The sequence below is a fragment of the Zalophus californianus genome, chromosome 1, assembly GCF_009762305.2.
Source record: "Zalophus californianus isolate mZalCal1 chromosome 1, mZalCal1.pri.v2, whole genome shotgun sequence".
NCBI classification, from domain to species: domain Eukaryota; kingdom Metazoa; phylum Chordata; class Mammalia; order Carnivora; family Otariidae; genus Zalophus; species Zalophus californianus.
Genome location: NC_045595.1, coordinates 11,800,882 through 11,824,888, shown reverse-complemented (window position 1 = coordinate 11,824,888; position 24,007 = coordinate 11,800,882). Strand labels below are relative to the sequence as shown.

Sequence of the window (24,007 nt, the reverse complement as noted above, 5' to 3'; positions counted from 1 at the left end):
AAATATGAACTATGATTATTTTGATATGTGTGAATTATGGATATAAAATGATTTTTATTTCTTACTTTTTCTTCTTTGTGTTTTCTCCTATGAAGACATATCATTTTGGGAATACGGACAATATTTTAATTAAGAACTTGGCAAAGAAAAACACATGTGATTTTCAGCTTACAATACATTAAATATTTATTCATTTCATGTTGCAATGTTCCTGTCATATTTTGCAGTCTGTAAGCCTCCAGGGCCCCCAATCTGTGGGCCTCAGAAAGGTTTTGAGGTCCTAGACACTGTACCCCAGGGGGGTGCTCCTACAGCCTGAGAGGAAGGAGTCCAGGGGCAGCCACTGTTCCAGGTGCTGAAGGAAGCGGTTCAACTCCCCACCTCACTATTGGGACGCACATGATCTCCACATCTTGAAACATTTAAGCAAAAATGAAGGCAGGTTCATGCCTCTCAAGGGGGAAAAAAATCTTTTTTTTTTCCAGTTCCTAGCTCCAAGACCAGCTTGCCATCAAAGGCCCTTGGAGTTTCTCTGAGGTAACTATGGATATTTACAACTAACTGGGTCTTCTAATGATAGTTTTCTTCAACAGAAGGTTGCCACATTCACCAATACTTAAATTTAACTTCTGTGATTAAAGCTTTTTAAATTTCAGAACGTGATGCAAAAAGATGACAGAAGGGAACAAATTAACCCTCACTGACTACTGATGCTTACCAGATATTGACTCAGTGATGTTGCACATGCTTGCTTATGCAATCTCCCCATCAGTGTAGTAAGGTGGCTATTACTATATGGTAACGGAACTGAGGCTCAGAGAGATCAACAATTTTCCCCAACCCACACAGCTAGGAAATAGCAGACTGGGATTGTGATCTTGGTAATACAACTCCAAGGTGCGCTGGATCAGGGTCATCGGACCCTCACTGCATTTAGTTATCTGCCCCACCTTTCCTAAAGAGTGGTCTTGTCCTCTTAATCCAAGAGGGAGCTCCAGCTACCCACACCACCCCAAGAAACAGAGAAGAAGAAAGGGGAAACTCAACAGAGAATGTCCAGCTTTCTCTCCAGCAGAGTTTCCAGAATTACCAGGTACTCTTTAACTTTTCCACATGGGACAGGGCATACTCATTTAGCCAATCTAGTTTCAAGAAAAGTTTTCAAATGCTATCTGTATTTCAGCCTGCCATGCACCTAACAAAAACCTAAGGATTACAGGAAGGCAAAAAGGAACATCAGGATACATAGCAGTCTCCGACACCATCCATCCTGTTGACTACCAAAGCATCCAATGTGTACTCCTCTTCCTATACAAGGAACACCCCTAGGGGAGTCAACCTCAAAGTGCACCAGCTCCCTCCATTTAGCCCAGGTTCCAGGGTCTCTGGGTGATGTGCTGTCCTCTCCCTCAAGCCCTGATGTGAGCTTTTTTTGTGGTCCAGGAATCTGTGCACTTAAAGGCAATTTTCACCCTCAATACATTCAAGAGTGGAGTAATAACTGGATCATGACCATTAAAATTCCAACTGAGACTTCCTGTTCCCACTAATGACAAGCTAGGTTACTTGGATTAAACTTTCAATTTTTAAAAAACAACTCTCACAGCTGGATACTTTTCCAATTTCTTAAATGAATACATGACCAGAAAAGATAGTAAAGAATTACAAAGACACCACTCAAATGAACTAGAAGCCTAGAGCTAAATGAACATCAATTACACGTTTGCCCTGGAGACATTTCTCAAGTCAGGAAAATGTGAAGCTGTTTTGATGGCTTCATGGTCAGGGGAGAAAAATCAAGGCCTATAGTGATATGAGAAAGAGAAATTGTGAGAAGACCCTCCTTACATAAGTGGAGACCTCAAAAAGCTACACCCCTCAGAGTGAGAGGAGTGGAGGAGCCTGTGTGATCTCAACTAGAATTTAAACTGCCTTCCTGATCTTGGCCACCACAAGTCTTGAACTTCATTTAACATAATCTTCAATCAGCAAGGCTCCAAGACCTCCTCCTTAGAGAAAGCTACCTTCTTCAAATTCTGCAAATCTTATTTCAAATATGATACCCAGTAGTCAGGCAAAGATAACCAGGCACACAAGAACGACGACCCTACCAGTGAAAACGAGCAAAAACAACAGACTATATAACAGATACAGTGACCGCAATGATTAGGCACACAGGATAAAGTATATTTGCTTTGTTGAAGTAAACATAGTAACTATTGACATAGTGAAGGATTCTGAGGTAAGTTTGGGTATATTAGGTAGGAACAGAGGTCAGGGTGATCAGAGTGTAGTGCCACTATGGGTTCTCCTCTGTGACCCAGAGCCTCAAACATGCCCTTAAGTCAGTCCGTAACCCTGGTCCCTCTCTTGCTCAAACACCTCCCATGGCTCCCTATTGCCTACAGGATAAACTCCCTGATTGGGCTCTGGTAGAACCAGCAATCAGCATGGGGGCCTGTGGTCATCTGGAAAGGCTCTCAGGGTCTTGGGCCTCCTCTCCACCCCGCCTCGCCCACCCCTGCTAGCTCTCAATGAGGCTCTGGCAGAGGAGACTGCAAAGTTTCATTCCTGGGAATCCACAAAGCAAGGCCTGTAGGTTCTGGGTGGATCCCAAGCCAGGAGCTTGCAAAATCACTGGGACCCCGCGCTCAGCGGCTCCGTGCGCAGCCAAAGTCCACCCTCTGCGCGCAGAATGAGTTCCGGCTTCCGGCGCGGCTCCTCCTCGTCTGGCAGGAACCGGAAGCGCAGCAGCGTGAGCGCGAGGACCACCTTCATCTCAGTCATGGCGAACGTCTGCCCAATGCAGTTCCTGCGGGCAGAAGTGGCGTCTCTGACTCGCCAGGGACCCAGCAGGTCCCAACGCGCCCAGAACCTGGCCCAAGACCCCCAGCCCTGCCCGCAGGGATCCAGAAGAGGGCTAACCCATGTCTGGGACCCCCATGTGGGCTTGCCTATCCCCTGAGGTTGGCCCAGACCCCAGCCCTGAACTCAGGCCAGCAGACAGGGGGAAGGGGCTCTGCCCACACTGAGGAGCCCCTGTTAGACCCACCCAACCTCCACTCCCCAGACCCTTACCTCTAACCTCTGGAAGAGGGGAGAGAAGGAGAGCCATCCTCAATTTCCCCCCTTTCCTGCCCCCACAGCCATGTCTGGGTTCTCAGTCCCAGATCCCTGCCCTCACCACGACATTCCCACCTGGGATGCCTGCTGCGCTCACCTGGGCCCCGCGGAGAAGGGAATAAAAGCCAGGGGAGACCTCTTCTGGGGGATTTCTGGATCGAAGCGGAAGGGATTGTATACCTGGGAGCAGAGAGAGGCAGGGCTGCTGGGTGGGGTTTCTCAAGATACCCAGACAAGGCTAGAAAAGACAGATGTGGATACAGTGGAGGGGCAGTGTCTGACTTCCCTGGTCAGGACCCCGCCCCCTGGTCGGGTCGCCGGATGGAGAAGAGGGAGGGAAGCACCTCAGGGTCCGGCCAGATAGACGGGTTGTGATGAATCCCAAAGATGCTGATGACACAGATGCTCCCTATGGGGGAGAAGAGAAACAGTCAGGATAAGGTCTCAGCGGATGGGACCGCCACCCTCCTCCCCCTGATGCTGTGGACACCTTTGGGGATGATCCGGCCATCAGGGAGCCCGACGTCGTGGGTACAGCGGCGGGCAATGACTGTAACGGGGGGGTGCAGCCTCAGACTCTCCTTGATGCACATGGTCAGGAAGGGCAACTGGGCCAGGTCATCCCTAAGGAAGCCCCCCAACAATTATCCAGGGATCGAATCAAAGACTCCCCCAGCCATCCTGCTGCCCCTGGAGACCCTCTCCCCACCTTGCTCTGACCCTCACTTCTATACCAAAATAAATTCCAGATGGGCCAAAGATTTAAGCATTAGAAAATCAAAAACACAAAAGTCACTAGAAGGAAATTTAGCCTAGTATTTTTAGAAGCATTTCTGAGCAAAGCACAACATTCACGGGGTATCCTTAAAAGTGTTAATACATTTGCATAAGAAAGTTTTTTAAGGTATACAATTAGCTGAAAAGGAAAAAATATATATACTGGACTTAACAGGTTATTTGAACAAATAAGACCCACACTCTAAGGTGGGATGGCCTAATATTATAAAGGCGTAGATTCTTTGTAAGTTAATTGATATATTCAAGGCAATCCAGGAAAATCAAGTTGTTGTTGTTGTTTTGAACTCAGTAATCTTACTCAATTTGAAAAAAAATAAACTTCAAGAGCTATGTCAGGTATTAAGGAGGGCACGTGTTGCATAGAGCACTGGATGTTATACATCAACAATGAATCATGGAACCCTGCATCAAAAACTAATGATGTACTGTATGGTGACTAACATAACAAAATAAAGAAAAAAAGAGCTATGTCAATTTAAAAATAAAAGATCGAAGAAAGAGAATTCATCTACCAAATATTAAGACCTATTATAAAAGTATGGTAATAATAAAATAAAATAACAGCACGGCACTGTTGCAAGAACAGGAAAACAGACCCATGGGATAGGATTGAGAGCTCGGAGACCGGCACATGAATAGTTGAAAACGTAGCATCTGGTAAAGGAGGCCCCACAATCCCTGAACAATGGATGGTTCACACAACTGATGATGTGGAAATAAAAAGAACTGGATTATCATGCACTCTACATGAAGATGGAGTCTTCTCTTATACTTGAAAGGTAAAACCATAAAGTTAAAGAAGATATTACATAGACGACATCTTTGGGACCTATGAGTAGGAAGGAATTCTTAAAACCCCCAAAACATAAACTGGAAGACAGGGGGGAAAAAAAGGAAAACTATTGCACAGAATTAAGGATTTCTGTTTAACAAAGACACCTTGGACCAAATTAACATTCAGATGAGAGATTTACAGAAGATTATCTGCACTAAATATATGGATCTAGAACGATATCTTGAATATACAAGGACTTCCTGCAAATCAACAAGAGAGATGACAGGGACTCAAGAGATAAGCAGACAAAGGACAAGATCTAAGAATTCATGGGAGCTCAAACTCAGAGATTTAAAACATGAAGAGAAGCTCAAAGTCGCCAGTTATGAGAGAAATGGAAATTATCTAGTAATGAGATATTACCTCACATCTATTTGAGGGGAGAATTAACAAGATGGGTGATGGTGAGGATTAAGTAGCTGAGGCATAGGGGTAGAGAGACCTCATGCGTTGATAGTGACAGTATGAACATGAGCCACCACTCTAGAAGGCATCAGTGTGGTCAAGGAAAGGCAATGTGTGTTTTATGACCTACCAACCTGGCTCCTGGGGCATAGAACCCAGAGAAATTCTCAGACAGGTAGATAAAGACACGCACACCAAGATGTTCATTGCAGTAATGAGATGGAAACCTCCTGGATATTCAACTCTAAAGGATTGTAGAGAGACATTCTATATGACAGTTCAAAGCAATAACCTAAACATAACATAGAACCAGGGATTTCTAATAAAGTCATAGTGCTGTTTCTGAAAAAAGTAAGAGCAAGCAGGAGATCTGTGATATAACACATATCTGTGAATTTTAAAATACATCTACCCAAAACAACAAATTATGCAAATAAAAGTCGATTGAATGCTCTAGAATCATATTGGTGGAGTGCTGGAAGTAGAGAATTGGACTGAATGGGAATAAGTATTGCCCAAAAAAATGATGATAATTAGTCATGAATAAAGGGCCACGGTTAACTTCATCCTTGACACCTGATGCCCAAATAACTAAGAGATTAAAACTGTCAAGAGTATTTTTCAAACTACCCAATCCAATCATAGTGTTCAAATGAAAAAACTAAAAATGCAAGAAAAAATGTAAATGCAAAGTAATAAGATAGAACCAACTTTATCAAGTATGAAAATGTTTTTAATATGATAATGAAGACTGCTTAGTGCTTATGTATGAATATATAAATAGATAGTACAGAATGGAGTCCAGAAATAAACCCTAATATATGAACAAATTTAGTTTATTGTAAAGCTGCTATTATTTAAAATCCTAAGACAAATACAAACTATGTATCAAATTCTGTTGAAATAATTAGCCATTTGGAGAAAAAATAGATTCCCACTTCAGCACTTATACCAGTATGGATTTAATATGGAAGAAAGATTAAATGTAAGAAATAATAATAAAAATATTAAATAAAATTTAGGTTCAATAACATTTTTCAATAAATAAATCTATTAGAAGAAAATAAACAAGTTTTATAGTTTAGCATTAGAGTGTGAAGAGCTTTTCCAAGCATTAAAAAAAAAAAAAACAGAAGCTATAAAAAAGCCAATAAGGGGCACCTGGGTGGCTCAGTCGGTTAAGCGTCTGCTTCGGCTCAGGTCATTATCCCAGGGTCCTGGGATGGGGTCCCGCATCGGGCTCCCTGCTCCGTGGGAAGCCTGGTTTTCCCTCTCCCCTACTTGTGTTCCCTCTCTCACTGTGTCTCTCTCTGTCAAATAAATAAATAAAATCTTAAAAAAAAAAAAAGCTAATAAATGTGATTACAAAGAAATGAATGAAAACCAAAATAAAGTCAAAAGACATCCTGGGAAATAATTTTTGCATAACAGAAAAGAAATTAATTCTCTTTAAAGAGTCCTTATAAATCGGTAAGAAAAAAACAAAAAAACTCAAGGTAAAAAGGACAAATTATGCAAACTGATGCTTTGCAGAAGAAGAAATATTCATGGTTCATAAACATGTGAAAATGTGCTCAGTTTTACCCATACTTAAAGTGATGTTCATTAGAATAACAAAGTATTTTATTCACTTACCAGCTTGGCAAAAGTTGTAAAGTTTCATAACACACACTGTCAGTGAGGATGTGAGGAAATTGGCACTCTGAAAAGCCATCTGTAGGAGTTGATTTGCCAAGAGCTAATTAAATTATGAAAACTCAAATGGTCTTTGATTCAGCAACACCACTTTTAGAAATTTGTTCTGGAGAGACATCCACACATGTGAGCAAAAATCAGTGTACATGGATGTTTGCTACATCATGTTATTATAGCAAAAGCTCCCAAACTACAAATGTCCATTGACAGGAATGTTTAGATAAATCATAGTACATCCATGTGATGGAATACTATACAGCTATCAAAAAGGAGGAAATAGGGCTCACTAGTCCTGACACACACTGCGAGGTAAATCAGTACAGAGATGCTGAAAGGCAGTTCAGCAATATCTATCATAACTACAAATCTTCTCATAAATGTCCCCAACAGAGGGGTGAGATGAATAATTTATGCAATCCTATATAGCACTCAGAAAGGAGCTCTAAGACATAATATTGAGTGAAAAAAACAAGTGACTAAATGTGTGGGCATGTATTTCTATTAAACTATAATAATTATATAAATATATATCTCTAAGAATTTCAGAAAAGTCTGAAAGGACATATGACAAATTGATGTCCCTAGAAACCCCTCAGGAGGGGAAGAATGAAGGGGAGTAAGTTGGAGGGGGAGACGAACCATGAAAGACGATGGACTCTGAAAAACAAACTGAGGGTTCTAGAGGGGAGGGGGTGGGGGAATGGGTTAGCCTGGTGATGGGTATTAAAGAGGGCACATTCTGCATGGAGCACTGGGTGTTATGCACAAACAATGAATCATGGAACACTATATCAAAAGCTAATGATGTAATGTATGGTGATTAACATAACAATAAAAAAATTTTTTAAAAAAGAAGCCCCTCGGGAGACAGGGGATTGATAGGTTTGGGGGAGGGCAACAAAGATGAACCTAACTTCTCCATTGTGTTTCATTTTGTGCAAGAAAAAATAAAAAGTCTTCTTCCCATTATTGATTTTGTAATTCAAATTAATTTCTCAAAATTTGTATCCTGAAAAGAAATGAAAGATCTGGAAATTATATTGTCAACGTGCATGCCTGAATGTTCTATGTATATTCTCAGTTGTAGAAAGAAAACTGAATGAGCAAAGAGATGGTGGACAGATACATGTGGGCATAGACTGAACATTGGAAGGACACAGGAAACTATCAAAGGTTGGGATGGGATCGTGGTGCTGGCATAAGACAGAGGCTTATGTGAAATAATAGAAGAGTTTAACCTTTTACTCATCTTGCAATATATATCAAATCCTTGCGTTCTACACCTTAAACTTACACAGTATTATATGTCAACTATATCTCAATAGAGCTGAGAAAGAAAAAAAGACAAAGGCTTATATCCATTGTAAACCAATTCATACTGCTTAAATTTTTACCAAGCGTATAATTGTTTGAAGTTGGGAGAAGCACAAAAACACTTCTCCACTTCACAGAACTTCTCTGCTGAGCAAAGCCTTGAAGTTGAGGGCACTACCTCCAAAGTGTTCGGTCCAACATCTCCTCGGCATCCTTCAGTCCTTGGCCCCAAATCTGCCCCCTGGCCCCCAGGCTCCAGCTCACCACCTCCAGTTGCCCCTGTAGCTACAGATATTTTTAATAAGAATATCTGACTTTTCACAATCAGAGAAAGACATGTATCATATGACCTCACTGATATGAGGAATTCTTAATCTCAGGAAACAAACTGAGTGTTACTGGAGTGGTTGGGGGTGGGAGGGATGGGGTGGCTGGGTGATAGACATTGGGGAGGGTATGTGCTACGGTGAGCGCTGTGAATTGTGCAAGACTGTTGAATCACAGATCTGTACTTCTGAAACAAATAACGCAACATATTTTAAGAAAAAAGAAAAAGAAGAAGATAACAGGAGAGAAAGAATGAAGGGGAGTAAGTCAGAGGGGGAGATGAACCATGAGAGATGATGGACTCTGAAAAACAAACTGAGGGTTCTAGAGGGGAGGAGGGTAGGGGGATGGGTTAGCCTGGTGATGGGTATTAAAGAGGGCACATTCTGCATGGAGCACTGGGTGTTATGAACAAACAATGAATCATGGAACACTACATCAAAAACTAATGATGTAATATATGGTGATTAACATAACAATAAAAAATTTTAAAAAAAGAATATCTGACTTTTCAGAATTTGAATTGAGTGGGGAGGAGCAAGATGGCAGAGGAGTAGGAGACCTAAATTTCGTCTGGTCCCAGGAATTCAGCTATAAAGGGATCAAACCATTCTGAAGACCTACGAATTCAACAGGAGATCGAAGAAAAGAATAGCAGCAACTCTCTGAAGAGAAAAGCGACCACTTTCTGGAAGAGAGAAGCCAGGAGTTGGGAGTTTCCCCTCAATCACCATGCTGTGATAATGGTAGGAGCTCTGGTCTCTTCTGATTTGTTTAGTGTATATTTTCCTGGGTCGTTGTTACCCTGTTAGCATTTTGTTCTCTCATTCATCTATTCTCCTCTGGACAAAATGAAAAGATGGAAAAAAATCACCTCAAAAAAAAAGAACAAGAGGCAGTACCAACTGCCTGGGACCTAATCCATACGGACATTAGTAAGATGTCAGAATTAGAGTTCAGAATGATGATTTTAAAGATACTAGCTGGGCTTGAAAAAAGCATGGAAGATATTAGAGAAACCCTTTCTGGAGAAATAAAAGAACTAAAATCTAACCAAGTTGAAATCAAAAAGGCTATTAATGAGGTGCAATCAAAAATGGAGGCACTAACTGCTAGGATAAATGAGGCAGAAGAGAGAATTAGTGATATAGAAGACCAAATGATGGAAAATAAAGAAGCTGAGAAAAACAGAGATAAACAACTACAGGATCACGAGGGCAGAATTCGAGAGATAAGTGATACCATAAGATGAAACAATACTAGAATAATTGGGATCCCAGAAGAAGAAGAAAGAGAGAGGGGGGCAGAAGGTATATTGGAGCAAATTATAGTAGAGAATTTCCCTAATTTGGGGAAAGACACAGGCATCAAAATCCAGGAGGCACAGAGAACCCCTCTCAAAATCAATAAAAATAGGTCAACACCCCAACTTCTAATAGTAAAACTTATGAGTCTCAGAGACAAAGAGAAAATCCTGAAAGCAGCTCAGGACAAGAGATCTGTAACCTACAATGGTAGAAACATTAGATTGGCGACAGACCTATCCACAGAGACCAGGCAGGCCAGAAAGGACTGGCATGATATATTCAGAGCACTAAATGAGAAAAATATGCAGCCAAGAATACTATATCCAGCTAGGCTGTCATTGAAAATAGAAGGAGAGATAAAAAGCTTCCAGGACAAACAAAAACTAAAGGAATTTGCAAACATGAAGCCAGCCCTACAAGAAATATTGAAAGGGGCCCTCTAAGCAAAGAGAGAGCCTAAAAGTAACATAGACCAGAAAGGAACACAGACACTATACAGTAACAGTCACCTTACAGGCAATACAATGGCACTAAATTCCTATCTTTCAATAGTTATCCTGAATGTAAATGGGCTAAATGCCCCAATCAAAAGACACAGGCTATCAGATTGGATAAAAACAAAACAAGACCCATCAATATGCTGTCTACAAGAAACTCATTTTAGACCCAAAGACACCTTCAGATTGAAAGTGAGGGTGTGGAAAACCATTTACCATGCTAATGGACATTGAAAGAAAGCTGGGATGGTGATCCTTATATCAGACAAATTAGATTTTAAACCAAGGACTATAATAAGAGATGAGGAAGGACACTACATCCTACTTAAAGGGTCTATCCAACAAGAAGATCTAACAATTGTAAATATTCATGCCCCTCACATAGGAAGAGCCAATTACATAAGCCAATTAATAACAAAATCAAAGAAACACATCGACAATAATACAATAATAGTAAGGGTCGTTAACGCCTCCCTCACTGAAATGGACAGATCATCTAAGCAGAATATCAACAAGGAAATAAGGGCTTTAAATGACACACTGGACCAAATGTATCACACAGATATATTCAGAACATTCCATTCCAAAGCAACAGAATACACATTCTTCTCTAGTGCCCATGGAACATTCTCCAGAATAGATCACATCCTAGGTCACAAATCAGGTCTGAACTAGTACGAAAAGATCGGGATCATTCCCTGCTTATTTTCGGATGACAATGCTTTGAAATTAGAACTCAATCATAAAAGGAAAGTCAGAAAGAACTCAAATACATGGAAGCTAAAGAGCATCCTACTAAAGAATGAATGGGTCAACCAGGAAATTAAAGAAGTATTTAAAAAATTCATGGAAACAAATGAAAATGAAAACACAACTGTTCAAAATCTTTGGGATACAGCAAAGGCAGTCCTAAGAGGGAAGTATATAGCAACACAAGCCTTTCTCAAGAAACAAGAAAGGTCTCAAATACACAACTTAACCCTACACCTAAAGGAGCTGGAGAAAGAACAGCAAATAAAGCCTAAACCCAGCAGAAGCAGAGAAATAGTAACGATCAGAGCAGAAATCAATGAAATAGAAACCAAAAGAACAGTAGAACAGATCAATGAAACTAGGAGCTGGTTCTTTGAAAGAATTAATAAAATTGATAAACCCCTGGCCAGACTTATCAGAAACAAAAGAGAATGACCCAAATAAATAAAATCATGAATGAAAGAGGAGAGATCACAACCAACACCAAAGAAATACAAACAATTATAAGAACATACTATGAGCAACTATATGCCAGCAAATTAGATAATCTAGAAGAAATGGATGCATTCCCAGAGATGTATCAACTACCAAAACTGAATCGGGAAGAAATAGAAAACCTGAACAGACCTATAACCACTAAAGAAATTGAAGCAGTCACCAAAAATCTCCCAACAAACAAGAGCCCAGGGCCAGATGGCTTCCCAGGGGAATTCTATCAAACATTTAAGAAGAATTAATACCTATTCTTCTGAAACTGTTCCAAACACTGGAAATGGAAAGAAAACATCCAAACTCATTTTATGAGGCCACCATTACCTTGATCCCAAAACCAGACAAAGACCCCATCAAAAAGGAGAACTACAGACCAATATCCTTGATGAACATGGATGCAAAAATTCTCACCAAAATACTAGCCAATAAGATCCAACAGTACATTTAAAGAATTATTCACCACGACCAAGTGGGATTTATTCCTGGGCTGCAAGATTGGTTCAACAGCCGCAAATCAATCAATATGATACAATACATTAATAAAAGAAAGAACAAGAACCATATGATCCTCTCAATAGATGCAGAAAAAGCATTTGACAAAATACAACATCCTTTCTTGATCAAAACTCTTCAGAGTATAGGGATAGAGGGTACATACCTCAATATCATAAAAGCCATCTATGAAAAACCCCCAGAGAATATCATTCTCAATGGGGAAAAACTGAGAGCTTTCCCCCTAAGGTCAGGAACACAGCAGGGATGTCCACTATCACCACTGCTATTCAACGGAGTATTAGAAGTCCTAGCCACAGCAATCAGACAACAAAAAGAAATAAAAGGCATCCGAATCGGCAAAGAGGAAGTCAAACTCTTACTCTTTCTGCTTCACTACCCAGCTTCACCCACCTTCTTTCCTAACTGCCCCAGCCTTGCCCAGGTAATACTCGAATGGGACTAGACATGGAGTTGGGAGAGGGCAAGCCTTGCCCAGGTAAGACTCGAATGGGTCTAGACATGGAGTTGGGAGAGGGCAAGCAGTGTGGACACGTTTACTGAACAAAGAGATGGGTAAATTTCCACCCCCCAAGACCTCTTGTGACTCCCTGCAATAGATTGTTAGGTGGGAATTAGATATAAAAGCAAAAATTAAAGGGAGTAAGGATCTTTGGGGAAAACGTGCAACTTCAGACAGAAAAGCAAGGGAGGGGAGAAGTTCATTTACTGAACACATGCTGGATGGCATCTGTTCTAAACACACTGTCACAGTTCACCAAGCAGCCCTGTAGAAAAGATTCCCTGCCCCACCCCCACTTACAGAGGAGAAAAGTGGTATTCAGAATAGGGAACTGATTTTATTAAAGTCACATAGCAAGTAAGCAGGGCAATAAATGTGGACACTCAGATCTTTCTGTTGCATAAGCCTGCAAGCTTTCCCTGCTCTCCAGGCTGTGTGCCAACCTGCCTCTAGGCTCTGCTCCTATTCCCAGGAAACAATAATGACAGAATTAACAAAAAGTTATTTCCTCTCCCCAGCTTGGGAGCAGAGCCAATGAGAGGGGTTCAGGAACAAACCATGATGACCTGTACTCACCATTCAATCTCTTGAGGCTCACGGTCCCTCAGGAGCTCTTGCACCTCCTGCCGACAGCGCTCCTGGTACTCTGGGTGCTTTGCAAGGTTGTACAGGACCCAGGAGAGGCCACTGGCTGTGGTGTCATGGCCTGAGAGGCAGCCAGACAGGCTTGCATCTCTGGGCTTGTTCAGCACCAGAGGGTGGACAGCGCCTTTAATTAAGGCCCTCAAGGGTGGATGGGGAGGATGGGGTGGGATGGGGTGGTCCAGGGCCTACCTACCAAGTTCCTGGGACTGGACAGACCCCTGCCTCTGACCCATAGTCCCACACTGGGATGCTCACCCTCAAACATGAAGGTATCAGCCTCAGCTCGGATGTCCTCATCTGACAATTGTTTTCCATCTTCATCCTGGAGAAAGGGCAAGACCTCTTGAATCACACCAGCTCTGAGGGTGTCTAAGTCTAATCTGAAACAGTCCCTCACACTCCAACAACAAAGCAGGATCTGTCCCTCATCATCTCTAGAGCCCACCCCACAGGTCTCCTCCCTGGTCTCCAGCCTTTTATTTATCCCTTTCAGGCAGCCTTCTACAGTGTCAAAACATATCCCTGACCCATCTCTCCCTTCCTCAAGCACCTTCCATGGTTGCCCAGTACCCTGTGGGTCAAGTCCAAGTTCTTCCATGTGACATTTGAAGTCAAGGTCCATTCTATCTCTTGAATTCTGATCCCAGGGAAGCCCACCTTGGCCAGCAGGAGCACATCAATGAAGTCCAAAGTCTTGGCCTTAGCCTTGGCCTTGAGGAAGTCATGGGAACCCCCACTAATGAGGGCACGGCGCCGCTCCTGGATGACAGCATCTGTGAAGTTGTGCACCAGGTTGCAGGCCCTGCGGAAGCGCCACCCATCAGGGGTGAGATTGTACAGGAAGTCCATGTGCAGGAAGATCTGCTCCTGCCGTTTCACCACAAGGGCACTGAGCTCCAAGATGGCAGCAATATATTCACTGGGACTCCTGCAGGGCCAGGCCAGAGAGAACCTTAAGAAACAGCTTCTTAACCCACATGAAACCCTAAGAGCACCTTCCAACCAGAAACCCAGAAGCACTGTGGCACATGCTTTGCTCATCATAGCCCCCTGGACTTTATTCAAAACAAAGTGTTCTCCAGGCGTGCTTCTCCCTCTACATCCCACCTTTATGAACGGCCTCATGTCCCAGACCCCAGGGCAGAGTTTGGGCATCATGCTCGTCTCCCCTCTTTCCTACACAATATCTGACCCTGCCCATTCTTTCTTAGTTTCTCCCAAATCTGCCCCATTTCCTCCAACAAATTCAAGCCTTCTCCTCTCCATGGTCCCCTTGAATTCTGTGTCTATATGACAGCTGGTCTTCTTTAGAGTCAGATGTCCAAGAACAGCTTTGACCATGACCCTCATCTATTCAAACACCTTCCATGCCTCCCTGGAAACCTCAGGATAAAGTTCATATGCCTTTGTCTGGATTTTGAATGTCCTTAAGATAAAGACCCTGCCAAGCCCTCCAACCTCATTCCCAAGGTGGCTCCTCACTGTGGCACATGCTTTGCTCATTGTGGCCCCCTGGCCTTTATCAAACATTTCTACCTACCTGAAAGGATCACTCTTTCTCTTTCCCTTCCTTGTCCTTCAATGTCTAGCTCTGATCCATCTCCTCCAGGAAGTCCCTTCTGATTGTGCTGACCAGTCCTCCATTCCCCATCTACTCCCTTGGGTCTATGGCTCATGTTCCCATGCCCAGGGCAGAGACTCACTCCTGGCAATTGCTGTCAAAACTGAAGACACATTTTTGCAGACTGTCCAGGGTCATGAGGCTGATGTGCTCAAACATGTCTAGATGGGTGCTGCCTTCCAAGGCCAGGCACTGCCACTTGGCCTGGACACAGAAAGGGGCAAATCCGGGGTTGGGACCTGCCTCCCCTGAGCTCCTCCTCAGCCCCAGCCACCAAGATGGACTCCCCCAGACCCAGCCTTCTGATCCTCCACCCCAGGTACCCATCTCCAGGAAAGACCAGGCTTGGGAGGGAGTAGAAACTGTTACTATTAAGAATCCATTAAAAAAAAAAAAAAAGACCCCACGGCTGGGAGTCAGGAGACCTGAGTTCAAATCTTGCCTCTGCCTCCTATACTCTTTTTGGTCTTGGTCAACTCATTGTCTTCCCCCTGTCAAAACTTATTGGGATCTACCTGTCAAAGCTTCAGTAAGAGTTAAGATGACTTGCTTTGGTGTCAGACAAATCAGGTTGGAATCCCAGCTCCACTTATTAGCTCACTTGCTAGCTGAACATGGGCAAGCTCTCTAACCTCTCTCAACCTCAATTTCATCACGTGTAATGAGGCAATAATAATCATCTCTACCTCATATGGTTGTGAAAATTAAATTAGACAACATATGCAATAGAACTGGTGCATTATTTCTGGTATACAGCAAGTGCTAAATAACTGTTAGCTACCATCCTCATCTTCATCATTATCATAGTGGTGGGTGACTGCTGCAATAATGTCCCCATTCCTTTGTCCTTCCCTATACCTTCACCCTTTGCAATGAGGTTTTGCAGGTCTTCCATTAGGAGGTAGAACCTCTTTCTCCAGCTCTTGAGCTGGACGTGGGACTTGTTTGGCCAACAGAAGAAGGTGGAGGTCATAGTTGCCTGTTCTGAAATTAAAATTCAAGAGGTACTGCATGTTTCTCTTCTTTCTCTTGGAGCCTCCACCATGTGATCAAGCTCAGGCTAGCCTATGGAGGATGAGGGACAAATGCAGGAATCCAGTTGTTCCACCAAAGCCATCCTCGACCAGTGGCCCAAACATGCAGCAGAGCTGAGCCTGGATGAGCAGAGCTGTCTCCCAAACCCAGCCATGACCACAGACATGTGAGTGACTCCAGCCAAGATAAGAACTACTCTACTGACTCATCATCTTGGGAGCAACAACAAACATTCTTTCAAACCAGTGAATTTTAAGGTGGAATGCTATGCAGAAAGAGCTATTATACAATCTTCATCATTAGTGTCTTGAATTTTACAGAGTTTCAGTGAGGCAGACTAGAAACTAAAACCTTCTGAACACCTACTAAGTGCCAGGATCATGATTCCATTACCTCATCTTGACCACCCTTTAGGAATGGCTTATCCCCTCCCCCATTTTACAGATGGGGAAACTGAGGCTTAGAGAGGAAAAGGAATGGCCCTAAAGCCATCCAGCCAAGCCAGGACTCCAGATCATATGTGTCTGAGGCTACTCCCCTTTTCCCAGAGCTCCAGCTGGGACCCTGGATTTAAGGAACTCACATGCATGATGCCTGCGCTTTTGTTGAAAATCTTCACATAGGGTTTCAAGATTTCAAAGTGGAAGGCAGGTGTCAGGAAACGGCGGTGGTGGCTCCACTTGTCACCAGCACTCAGCAGGAGCCCATCCCCTAGTAGAGGCAGTCACAAGGAATGGACAAGGGCAGTGCCTTCCTCTGAGACCCCAAGGTTGTCCCCAACCCCCTTCATCCACAGTTACTCACCCAGCCAGGGCTTCAGCAGGTTGTAGAAAAACATATCCTTGGGTATGATGGTGGCTGACAAAAGAGATAGACCATCAGGGGCCATGCAGAAGAGGTGGGGAGGGGCTTTTTGTTGGGAGGTGGAGGATCCCAATCAGGGGTCTGCATACCCCCTTTAAGCCCAGTATAGCAGGAATGGGAACAAGGGCAGAGAAAACAGAGAGGAGTGGGTAGATGAAGGGGGACCAGACCAGGCTGTGGCACAGAGCAGAACAAACGCAGAGCCTGCAGACACACTTAGATGTACTTAGATGCACCCTAACATGGCACAACACACCCCAACATGCCTTGACATGGCTCCTACCTGGTCCAACACGTTCAAAACACCCGAACACAAATCAGCACTCTACAAAATGCCTTTACAGGGACCTAGGACACCTCATCTGTCCCAGAGCCCCCTGACATTTCCTGCAACAGTTGACATGGCCACACCATGTGTTGGGGCTATGTTCTAACGTGAAACAACATGCATAACACACATTGACAGGACGCAACATGCTCTGACATGGACCCAAAGACCATCTGACACGACCTCAGTGTGTCCTACAGATGGTCCCAGACAGGACTTAAAGGTCCTATTAATGTCCCAAACATGGCCCAGGAGTGACTTAGCCTTCCTCAGTATCCCCTTCCACCCCATACTGGCCATTAAATACTTAGGTAAGGGGTTCCTATGCCCTTAAAGAGACCAAAGGATGCTGCCACCCTCAGATGATGAGCCCATCCACCACAAAGAGCTGCCACTGCTCCCTTCTGCCTCTAGACCAGCCCCCCAGGGCCAACCAGACACAGCTGACCACCCTGAGGTCTGGTAGATCTTCCCCCACAATACTCTGGCCATCTTCACACCCCAAATCCCTTTCCAGCTTAGAGTCCCTCCCAGCAGAGGCAGCTAGAGCAGCAAGAATACACAGAAGAGGGAAGCTTCAGCACACTGTGTGGCCTTCAGAAGTTATTATGCCCCCTGAGTCTTGGCTTCCTCACCCAGGAAATGCCAACCTAGCGGGGATGCTGGTGGATGGACATCCGTGGTATCTACTTGCCCAGCATTCATCCCCTTCTGGAACTAGCATCTCGTTCCTCCTCCACTCTCAATCCAAGTAGTTAGGAGAGTGGCCATGCCACCCCATCCTCTGTTCCAGAGCTGAGCATATGACCCTAAGCTTCAGCAATCAAGTCTCTGTGACTAGAGGAAGAACTATTCCCTGTGACCCAGGTCAGGCCAATGTAAAGGAATCCTGCAACTTTTTCTGGGTCTGCAGAGAATGAGCTCACATTTCCACGGGAGCTGAGCTTCTTGGACTCATCTTTATCAGCATGAGAATGAAGCTGTCAGAGAGGAACACAGAGCTACAAGATGAAGATAGATTCCCAGTGGCACTCTTTGAAGACCTGGATCCAACCATGTCAACCATGCCTGAAGACAACATTCTCTCAATTTTTCAGTCAACAGATTCACTTTCTTTACTTAGACCAACAGTGTTGAATTTCCACCACTCAAAACTGAAAGGGACTGGCAACCAGAGAGAGCCAGGGACCTGCCCAGAGTCATCCAGCAGGTTAATGGCGGGTCTCCGTCAACATTGCCCATTTCCCTGCTCAACCTGGTCTGTCCAGGGGTGGGAAACTGGGAGCAGGGGCAGGGGAGTGGCTAGGTTGGGGCTCCTGGGAGAGATACCTGGGGCCTGGAGCAGGGGAGCAACAAAGGTAGGGTGGACGAGTCTCAGGACAGGGTAGAAGGGCCCAATCCACAAGAGGTGAACATCACGGAAGTGGTGGCCCAGATCCTCTATCATCCGCAAGCCTTCCTCATTGCTCTTCACCTGGGGATGGCAGGGCCGGGAAAGGATGGGTGGGAGGATGAAGCCAGGTCAAGCAGGAGAACCAAGAAGCTCACAACTGCCCATTGCAACCCTCCACCCACCAAACCCCCTCCCCCACTTCCCCCTTCTGCCCGCATTATTAGTCTACACTTCTATATCTCACTAAGTCAGCTTCCTTCTGTTGGTCTGTTGCTCTTTCATGTGTCTATCTATCTATAAGTCTCTCCCTGTCCCCTCACTCTCTTCATCTTTTTCTTTAGGTAGTTGATAGATAGCTAGACAGATAGATAGATAGATAGATAGATAGATAGATAGATAGATAGATAGATAGATAAATAGATAGGCAGATAGATAATGGATGAATGGAAAATGGATGGATGGATGGATGGATGGATGGATAAAGGACAGATGGAGAGAAATGAGAGATGGATGGATTGATGATAGATGGTATGTGTTTGCATCTGCATATGTGTATGTTTCTTTTACACTCTCTGTATGTCCTCTCTCTCCCTCACTTTTTCTCTGTATCTCCCTCTTTCTTCACCCCTATTTCTCTCTCCATCTCTCCTACTCCTTGAGTCTGTGCCTCCTCACCTCCACACCCTCCATGGCTCCTCAGAGCCCTCAGAATAAATCCCCTTCCCCTGCTAGCTCTGCTGTGCCCCCCCCCCACCGTTCCCCTTCCTCTCATCAATATTGCTCTCACTGCACTGAACTCCTTGTTGCTCAAAAACCAGGTGCTCGCTCTGTCCCCTCCAGGCCTTTGAGTGGGCTCTTCCTCTCCACAGCATATACTTTATCTTTTTTTCTTAAAAGAAAATTCCTACCCATCATTCCAGACCCACTTCAAACGACTCCTCCTCCAAGAAGTCTTCCAGCCTGCCCTAACAGCAGAGGGCTTTCTTCCCCCTGGATTCCCCCCAGCCCCTATCTCTCCCTCAGACCCACTCTGACCACACAGAATTGGGGTTGTCTCTAGTTCTACGTGCCCAAGATTGGGGTTCTTCCAGGACAGAGCCTGGGGCAGAGTCTCTCCAAGCATCCTGAAGCAGTGTGCAGAAAGAAAGAAATGACCAAGGGCACCCGAGAGCAGGAAGGGCCTTGGGATCTACAGAAGCTTGGTAAGGAGGGGCTTGCGGCCCCCAGATGCTACTACAGGGCCCACCACCATGTATTCCAGGTGGGTACCTGTGGCATGGTGACAGATCAGGCAATGTCAGGATTGCAAAAAATAGTGAGAGCCTATGCAGAACATAAATCCCTGGGGGTAGGTGGCCACCAGCTGAGTTATGACCCTTAAGCCCTGCTCTGCGGGGTGGGGGGTCTACAAGCAAGAAAGGGACCATCACCTCCCCAGAAGGAACCACGGCAGGTCCCCCTGCAGCCTCTATAGTGCACAGGGTGTCCAGATTCTGCATGGATGGAGGGAATCTCTGCTTCCTCCTGCTCCCTTCCTCTGGGAACAGGAGGGTCCTGGAGGCCTCTCCACATCCCAAGAGTACATCCCAGGTCACAGGGAGAAGACATGCTCTCTGCCCACAGAGAGGCCGACCTTGGCTTGAGAAGTCAGATTTTTCTTCTCCTGGGAGTGGTTCCAAACTCAGCGAGGTCCCCATGGGGGAGGTTTGTGGTCAGCAGGGTGGTCTCAGGACTTCTAACTGGGGCTCATTCCCACATCCTGTTATGTGTTGGCCAGTGTATACAGCCCCCAGTTCCTCACATGGTGAAGGGTCTGCAGACCTTCCAGCCCTGGCAGACCCCAGGGGACAGATGTGAACTCTGCTCATCAGTCAAAAGGGCAGCTCCCACTTATGAGCCCATACTGCCTGCCAGGCTGTGCATAGAGCATCCTGTCTGTCTGTCTGTCTATCTATCTATCTATCTATCTATCTATCTATCTATCTCCCCTGCATCTGTGGACTTTCCCATCAGTCATGCCATTTACAAATGAAGAAACCAAGGCCACGTGCCCCAAAAGGAGAAATGGGGCATGGTCAGCTCCTGGGGACGCATCCTCTCCAGTGTCTCTCCATCCCTCCAGGATGCCCCATGCTGGCCTGACAAATAATCCCAGGTGCTCCAGGCAGGTGAACAGAAGGCATTTTTACCTTTTTGGCTGCTCCCTGATCCCCAAGGACCCTGGGACACTTGATGAGTTTGGCCCAGAGAGGGACAGTGACTCAGCTGAGGTCACGCACACAGCGAGAGGGACTAGCAGAGAGAGGAGGACCCAGAGCAGTTTCCACAGCCAAGCTCTTAGAGGGGGGCGTTGAACTGCAGTAACTTGATAACATTTCCTGCTACTTCCAGGGCTTGCTGAGAAATTTCCAAGACCTAGAATTTTAAGCAACCTTCAGGATGATCTTGGGACATCCTGTCCTGTAATGAGCTGGTCTGCAAGAGGGGAGGGGAGGAGCTGGATGCCCATCCCTTTGGCACTGGATGACCAAGAGAGTGATGGTAAGTTCACCCAAACCTAGGACATGGCGTTCGCCATGACATCATCAAACATTTATTAAGGGCCAACTCCATGCAGCTCCTGAGCTAGGCATTATAGATATGTCTGTTCCCCGGTGCTATTGTCTAGTGGGAGAGAGAGATAACTCACTAATAATTGGACAAGTGACTGTTTAAGCTTAAGCAGGACCAAGTCCGAGGTCCAGGTCTAGTGGGGGAAGTCAAGGGAGGTTTGGAGAAGTTACACTTGAGCTGAAAAATGGGATGAAAAGGAGAGATCGACCCAGTGGCTGCAGGACGGGAAGCCCTTCCTGGCAAAGGAGCAGCAGGAGCAAAGGCCCCGAGGTAGAAAGGGTTTGGCTCTTTGAGGAAAGAAGCAGGAGCTTGGAGTATCTAGGGTATGCAGCGGGCCTGACAACACTTAGTCTCTATGTTCAGAATGATGGGCAGTCTTATAGAATGATTTTCAGCCAAATAGAGGTATAAACAAAAGCTAAATTTCAGAAAAATGTCTCCAGGGCTCAAGAGAGAAAGGATGACAGGGGACAAGAGCGGCAATGAGGAGCCTGAGGAGTTGGAGAGAGGGCTTCCTGGAGAAAGATACCAGTGGATGTGGCAGGAGAAGTGGCAGGAGGTTGCAGAGAAGGGACAGATTGAGGAGAGGCTGTGGAGGCAGCACGTCTGGTTGTGCTGAAGGACCAGACTGCGGAAGAGGAAAGAGGGGGGCCAGGGGCCCCAAAGTATGCGAAGTGGGCGAAGGAAGGGTGGACAAGCCTGGGGTGGGGCAGGACTGGGGAGGGAACCTGAGTTCGGGTTTTGACTTGGTGGAATGAGGTGTTTAGGAGACCCCACCTAAGGAGGGGAAGCTGGGACTTGAACTTGTAATTCACTTGTGGAAGAAGTCCATGTGGCCCACTTAGGGGGTCAGAGCCGGGGGTAAGGTGATGGCCTGGGGAGCCAGAGAAGAGGGAAGGAGGGTTAGAACCCTGAGGGCTCCCCACATGGAAAGGTGGGGTGAAGGAGGAGCCCAGGGGAGCCCAGTGGAGGGCGGTGTGCTAGAATGCTAAAACCCAGAGAACAAGGAGCTTCAGGGCCAGTCAGTGGTCAGCAAGGCCAGATTGCTTCTGGCTGGGGATGAGGTCCTGGTCATCTCATGGAAGCATGATGGTGGTGGGAACCAGGCTGGAGACGGTGAAGATTGTCCAAATGGGGGCAATAAATGAAGTAAGTTTGGCCATTAAGGTCAAGGCCAGAGTGATTCCTTCTGAAAGGGGAAGTGGTCAGCTTTTATCCAAGTTGAGCAATGGGGCCCACGGATATACTTTGGGGGTGGACGGCAAGATTACATAAGAGGAAGGGGAGGAGAGAGACAGACAGCCCACACCTCTCCTCTAGCCCAGCTGTGCCCCCATGGCGGGAGGGGAGGGCAGAAGTCGTAGCTGATTCCTGTGGGGAAGCCCAAGCCCAGACAGGAGCACCTGCTGGCCTGAGGCCAACAAAAATGGGCCAGGCAGGGAGTGAACCCTGGACAGTGGCCCTGGGGAGACTGTGGGGGCACCGGGGGACCCGGCTCGTGCAGCCCTTCACTGCGTCCCAGACCCCAGCCCAACCCCTGATCCCCACTCCCGGCCCCTCGGGAAGTCCATCCACCCTGATGGCCCAGACCATGTCCCACCCACACTCACCAGGCCCACGTGGCCCCAAAACCAGCTCCGTCCTGGGGGCTGCGGGAAACACCGGAGGCGGCCGCACATGTCATGCAAGCGGTGGCTCCAGGCCAGGACGCGGGCCAGCAGCCAGGTGGCCCCGGCCAGCAACAGGAGCAGCCACGGGGAGGCGGCCGGCTGCCCCAGGCCCAGCCAGGACAGGCTCCACTGTGACATCCTGGGGCACAGGGGACAGAGGGGGAGCCCCTGAGACCCAGCAGTGGGGCAGAAAGTGAGCTCCCTGGACTGCTCACAAATGGGGGGGCTGGATGGGAGGGACAGGGACAGGGAGGGGCAGGGAAGGTGAGCGCGGGGGAACTGGGCAAATGGGGGCTCTGAGGGGGGAGGTGAACACGGGGCATTCCAGAGGAAGAGGCAGAGGGAGAGACGGGTGGAGGAGGAAGAAAGAGAGAGAGAGAGAAACTTATGAAAAAACACCCAAACTCAATCAGTGGGAGGTTGCCAGGAGATCCGGTTACAAGGAAACGACCAACCCCCAGCCGGCTGGATTCCTGGAGCCACTTCTGCCTGGGCAGTGCTCCCTCCCTCCCCCCCCAAGACAGTGCTCCCCCCCACCCCCCCTCCAGACAGGAACACGCTCAACCCTGCCAGCCCCAGTCGGTCACCTTCCACAGGAGCTCCACACACCTCCTCCGGGCTGGTCTTTGTCCCTGGCCCCTGACCTTCGAACTGGGGGAGGCTGGGCTTGGCTGGGTCAGCCAATGGCGGCAAGCCTGTCTGCCACCTCCCCACCTGGCAGCCGCCCAAGACCTGAGAACAGAGCCAGCGGGATACACAAAGAAACCAGTTCAGGGTCACACAGAACTCAGCACTTCCCACGTGGGGTGGGGAGGTGAGTTGAGGGATGCGCAAAGATGATTCTGGGCCCCAAGTTAACAGCCACCTCTGCCCTTTCAAAGCTGGCGTGTGGCAGATAAAGACTTGCACTTGAGAGTTCAGGTGCCATGGGAACAGGATCAGGCCAGCCTCCTCCCAATACATCTCTGGGTTTCCCCTCAATGTGTGAGTCAGGAGGGTGGCCTGCACCATTTTTCAGCACAGAATCAGGAAGCCTCTGGCCTCTGGACTGCACACCCCGGCAAGAGTTCAAGTCCTGCCTCCAAGCAGCCCAGAGCCTGGGTTGAAACATGACTGCTGGGGGCAGGAGCAAAGAAACGGGCCTGGCTGGGGATTACCTGCATCAGATTCAGGGGTGAAGGGGTCCGGTCTAAACAGTGCACCTGGGGGTGAGGAGGTAAGGCTGCAGGGGCCAGGGGCCAGGGGCCAGGAGAGGGCAGGGCCCAGACAGAGGAAGC

At 46.4% G+C, this 24,007-nt stretch overlaps 1 protein-coding gene across 4 annotated transcripts; it reads right to left on the bottom strand.

The window, feature by feature from the left end:
* Positions 1-208: 208 nt before the first annotated feature.
* LOC113917976 (cytochrome P450 4F6-like) lies at positions 209-23,357 on the bottom strand. 4 transcript variants are annotated; one of them, XM_027586090.1, is made up of 13 exons: positions 23,318-23,357; positions 22,671-22,869; positions 18,384-18,528; positions 16,667-16,720; positions 16,446-16,573; positions 14,910-15,031; positions 13,864-14,134; positions 13,462-13,528; positions 13,138-13,267; positions 3,614-3,747; positions 3,468-3,532; positions 3,221-3,303; positions 209-2,812 (listed from the first exon to the last, which is right to left on the bottom strand). In XM_027586090.1, exons 2-13 carry the CDS (start codon positions 22,866-22,868, stop codon positions 2,635-2,637), a joined length of 1,575 nt encoding a protein of 524 aa, XP_027441891.1. In that variant the 5' UTR covers position 22,869; positions 23,318-23,357; the 3' UTR covers positions 209-2,634. The 4 variants fall into 4 exon arrangements, with proteins under 4 accessions (XP_027441891.1, XP_027441890.1, XP_027441893.1 ...); XM_027586089.2 differs by having other exon boundaries at positions 22,671-23,026; positions 23,318-23,341; XM_027586092.1 differs by lacking the exon at positions 22,671-22,869.
* Positions 23,358-24,007: the final 650 nt, after the last annotated feature.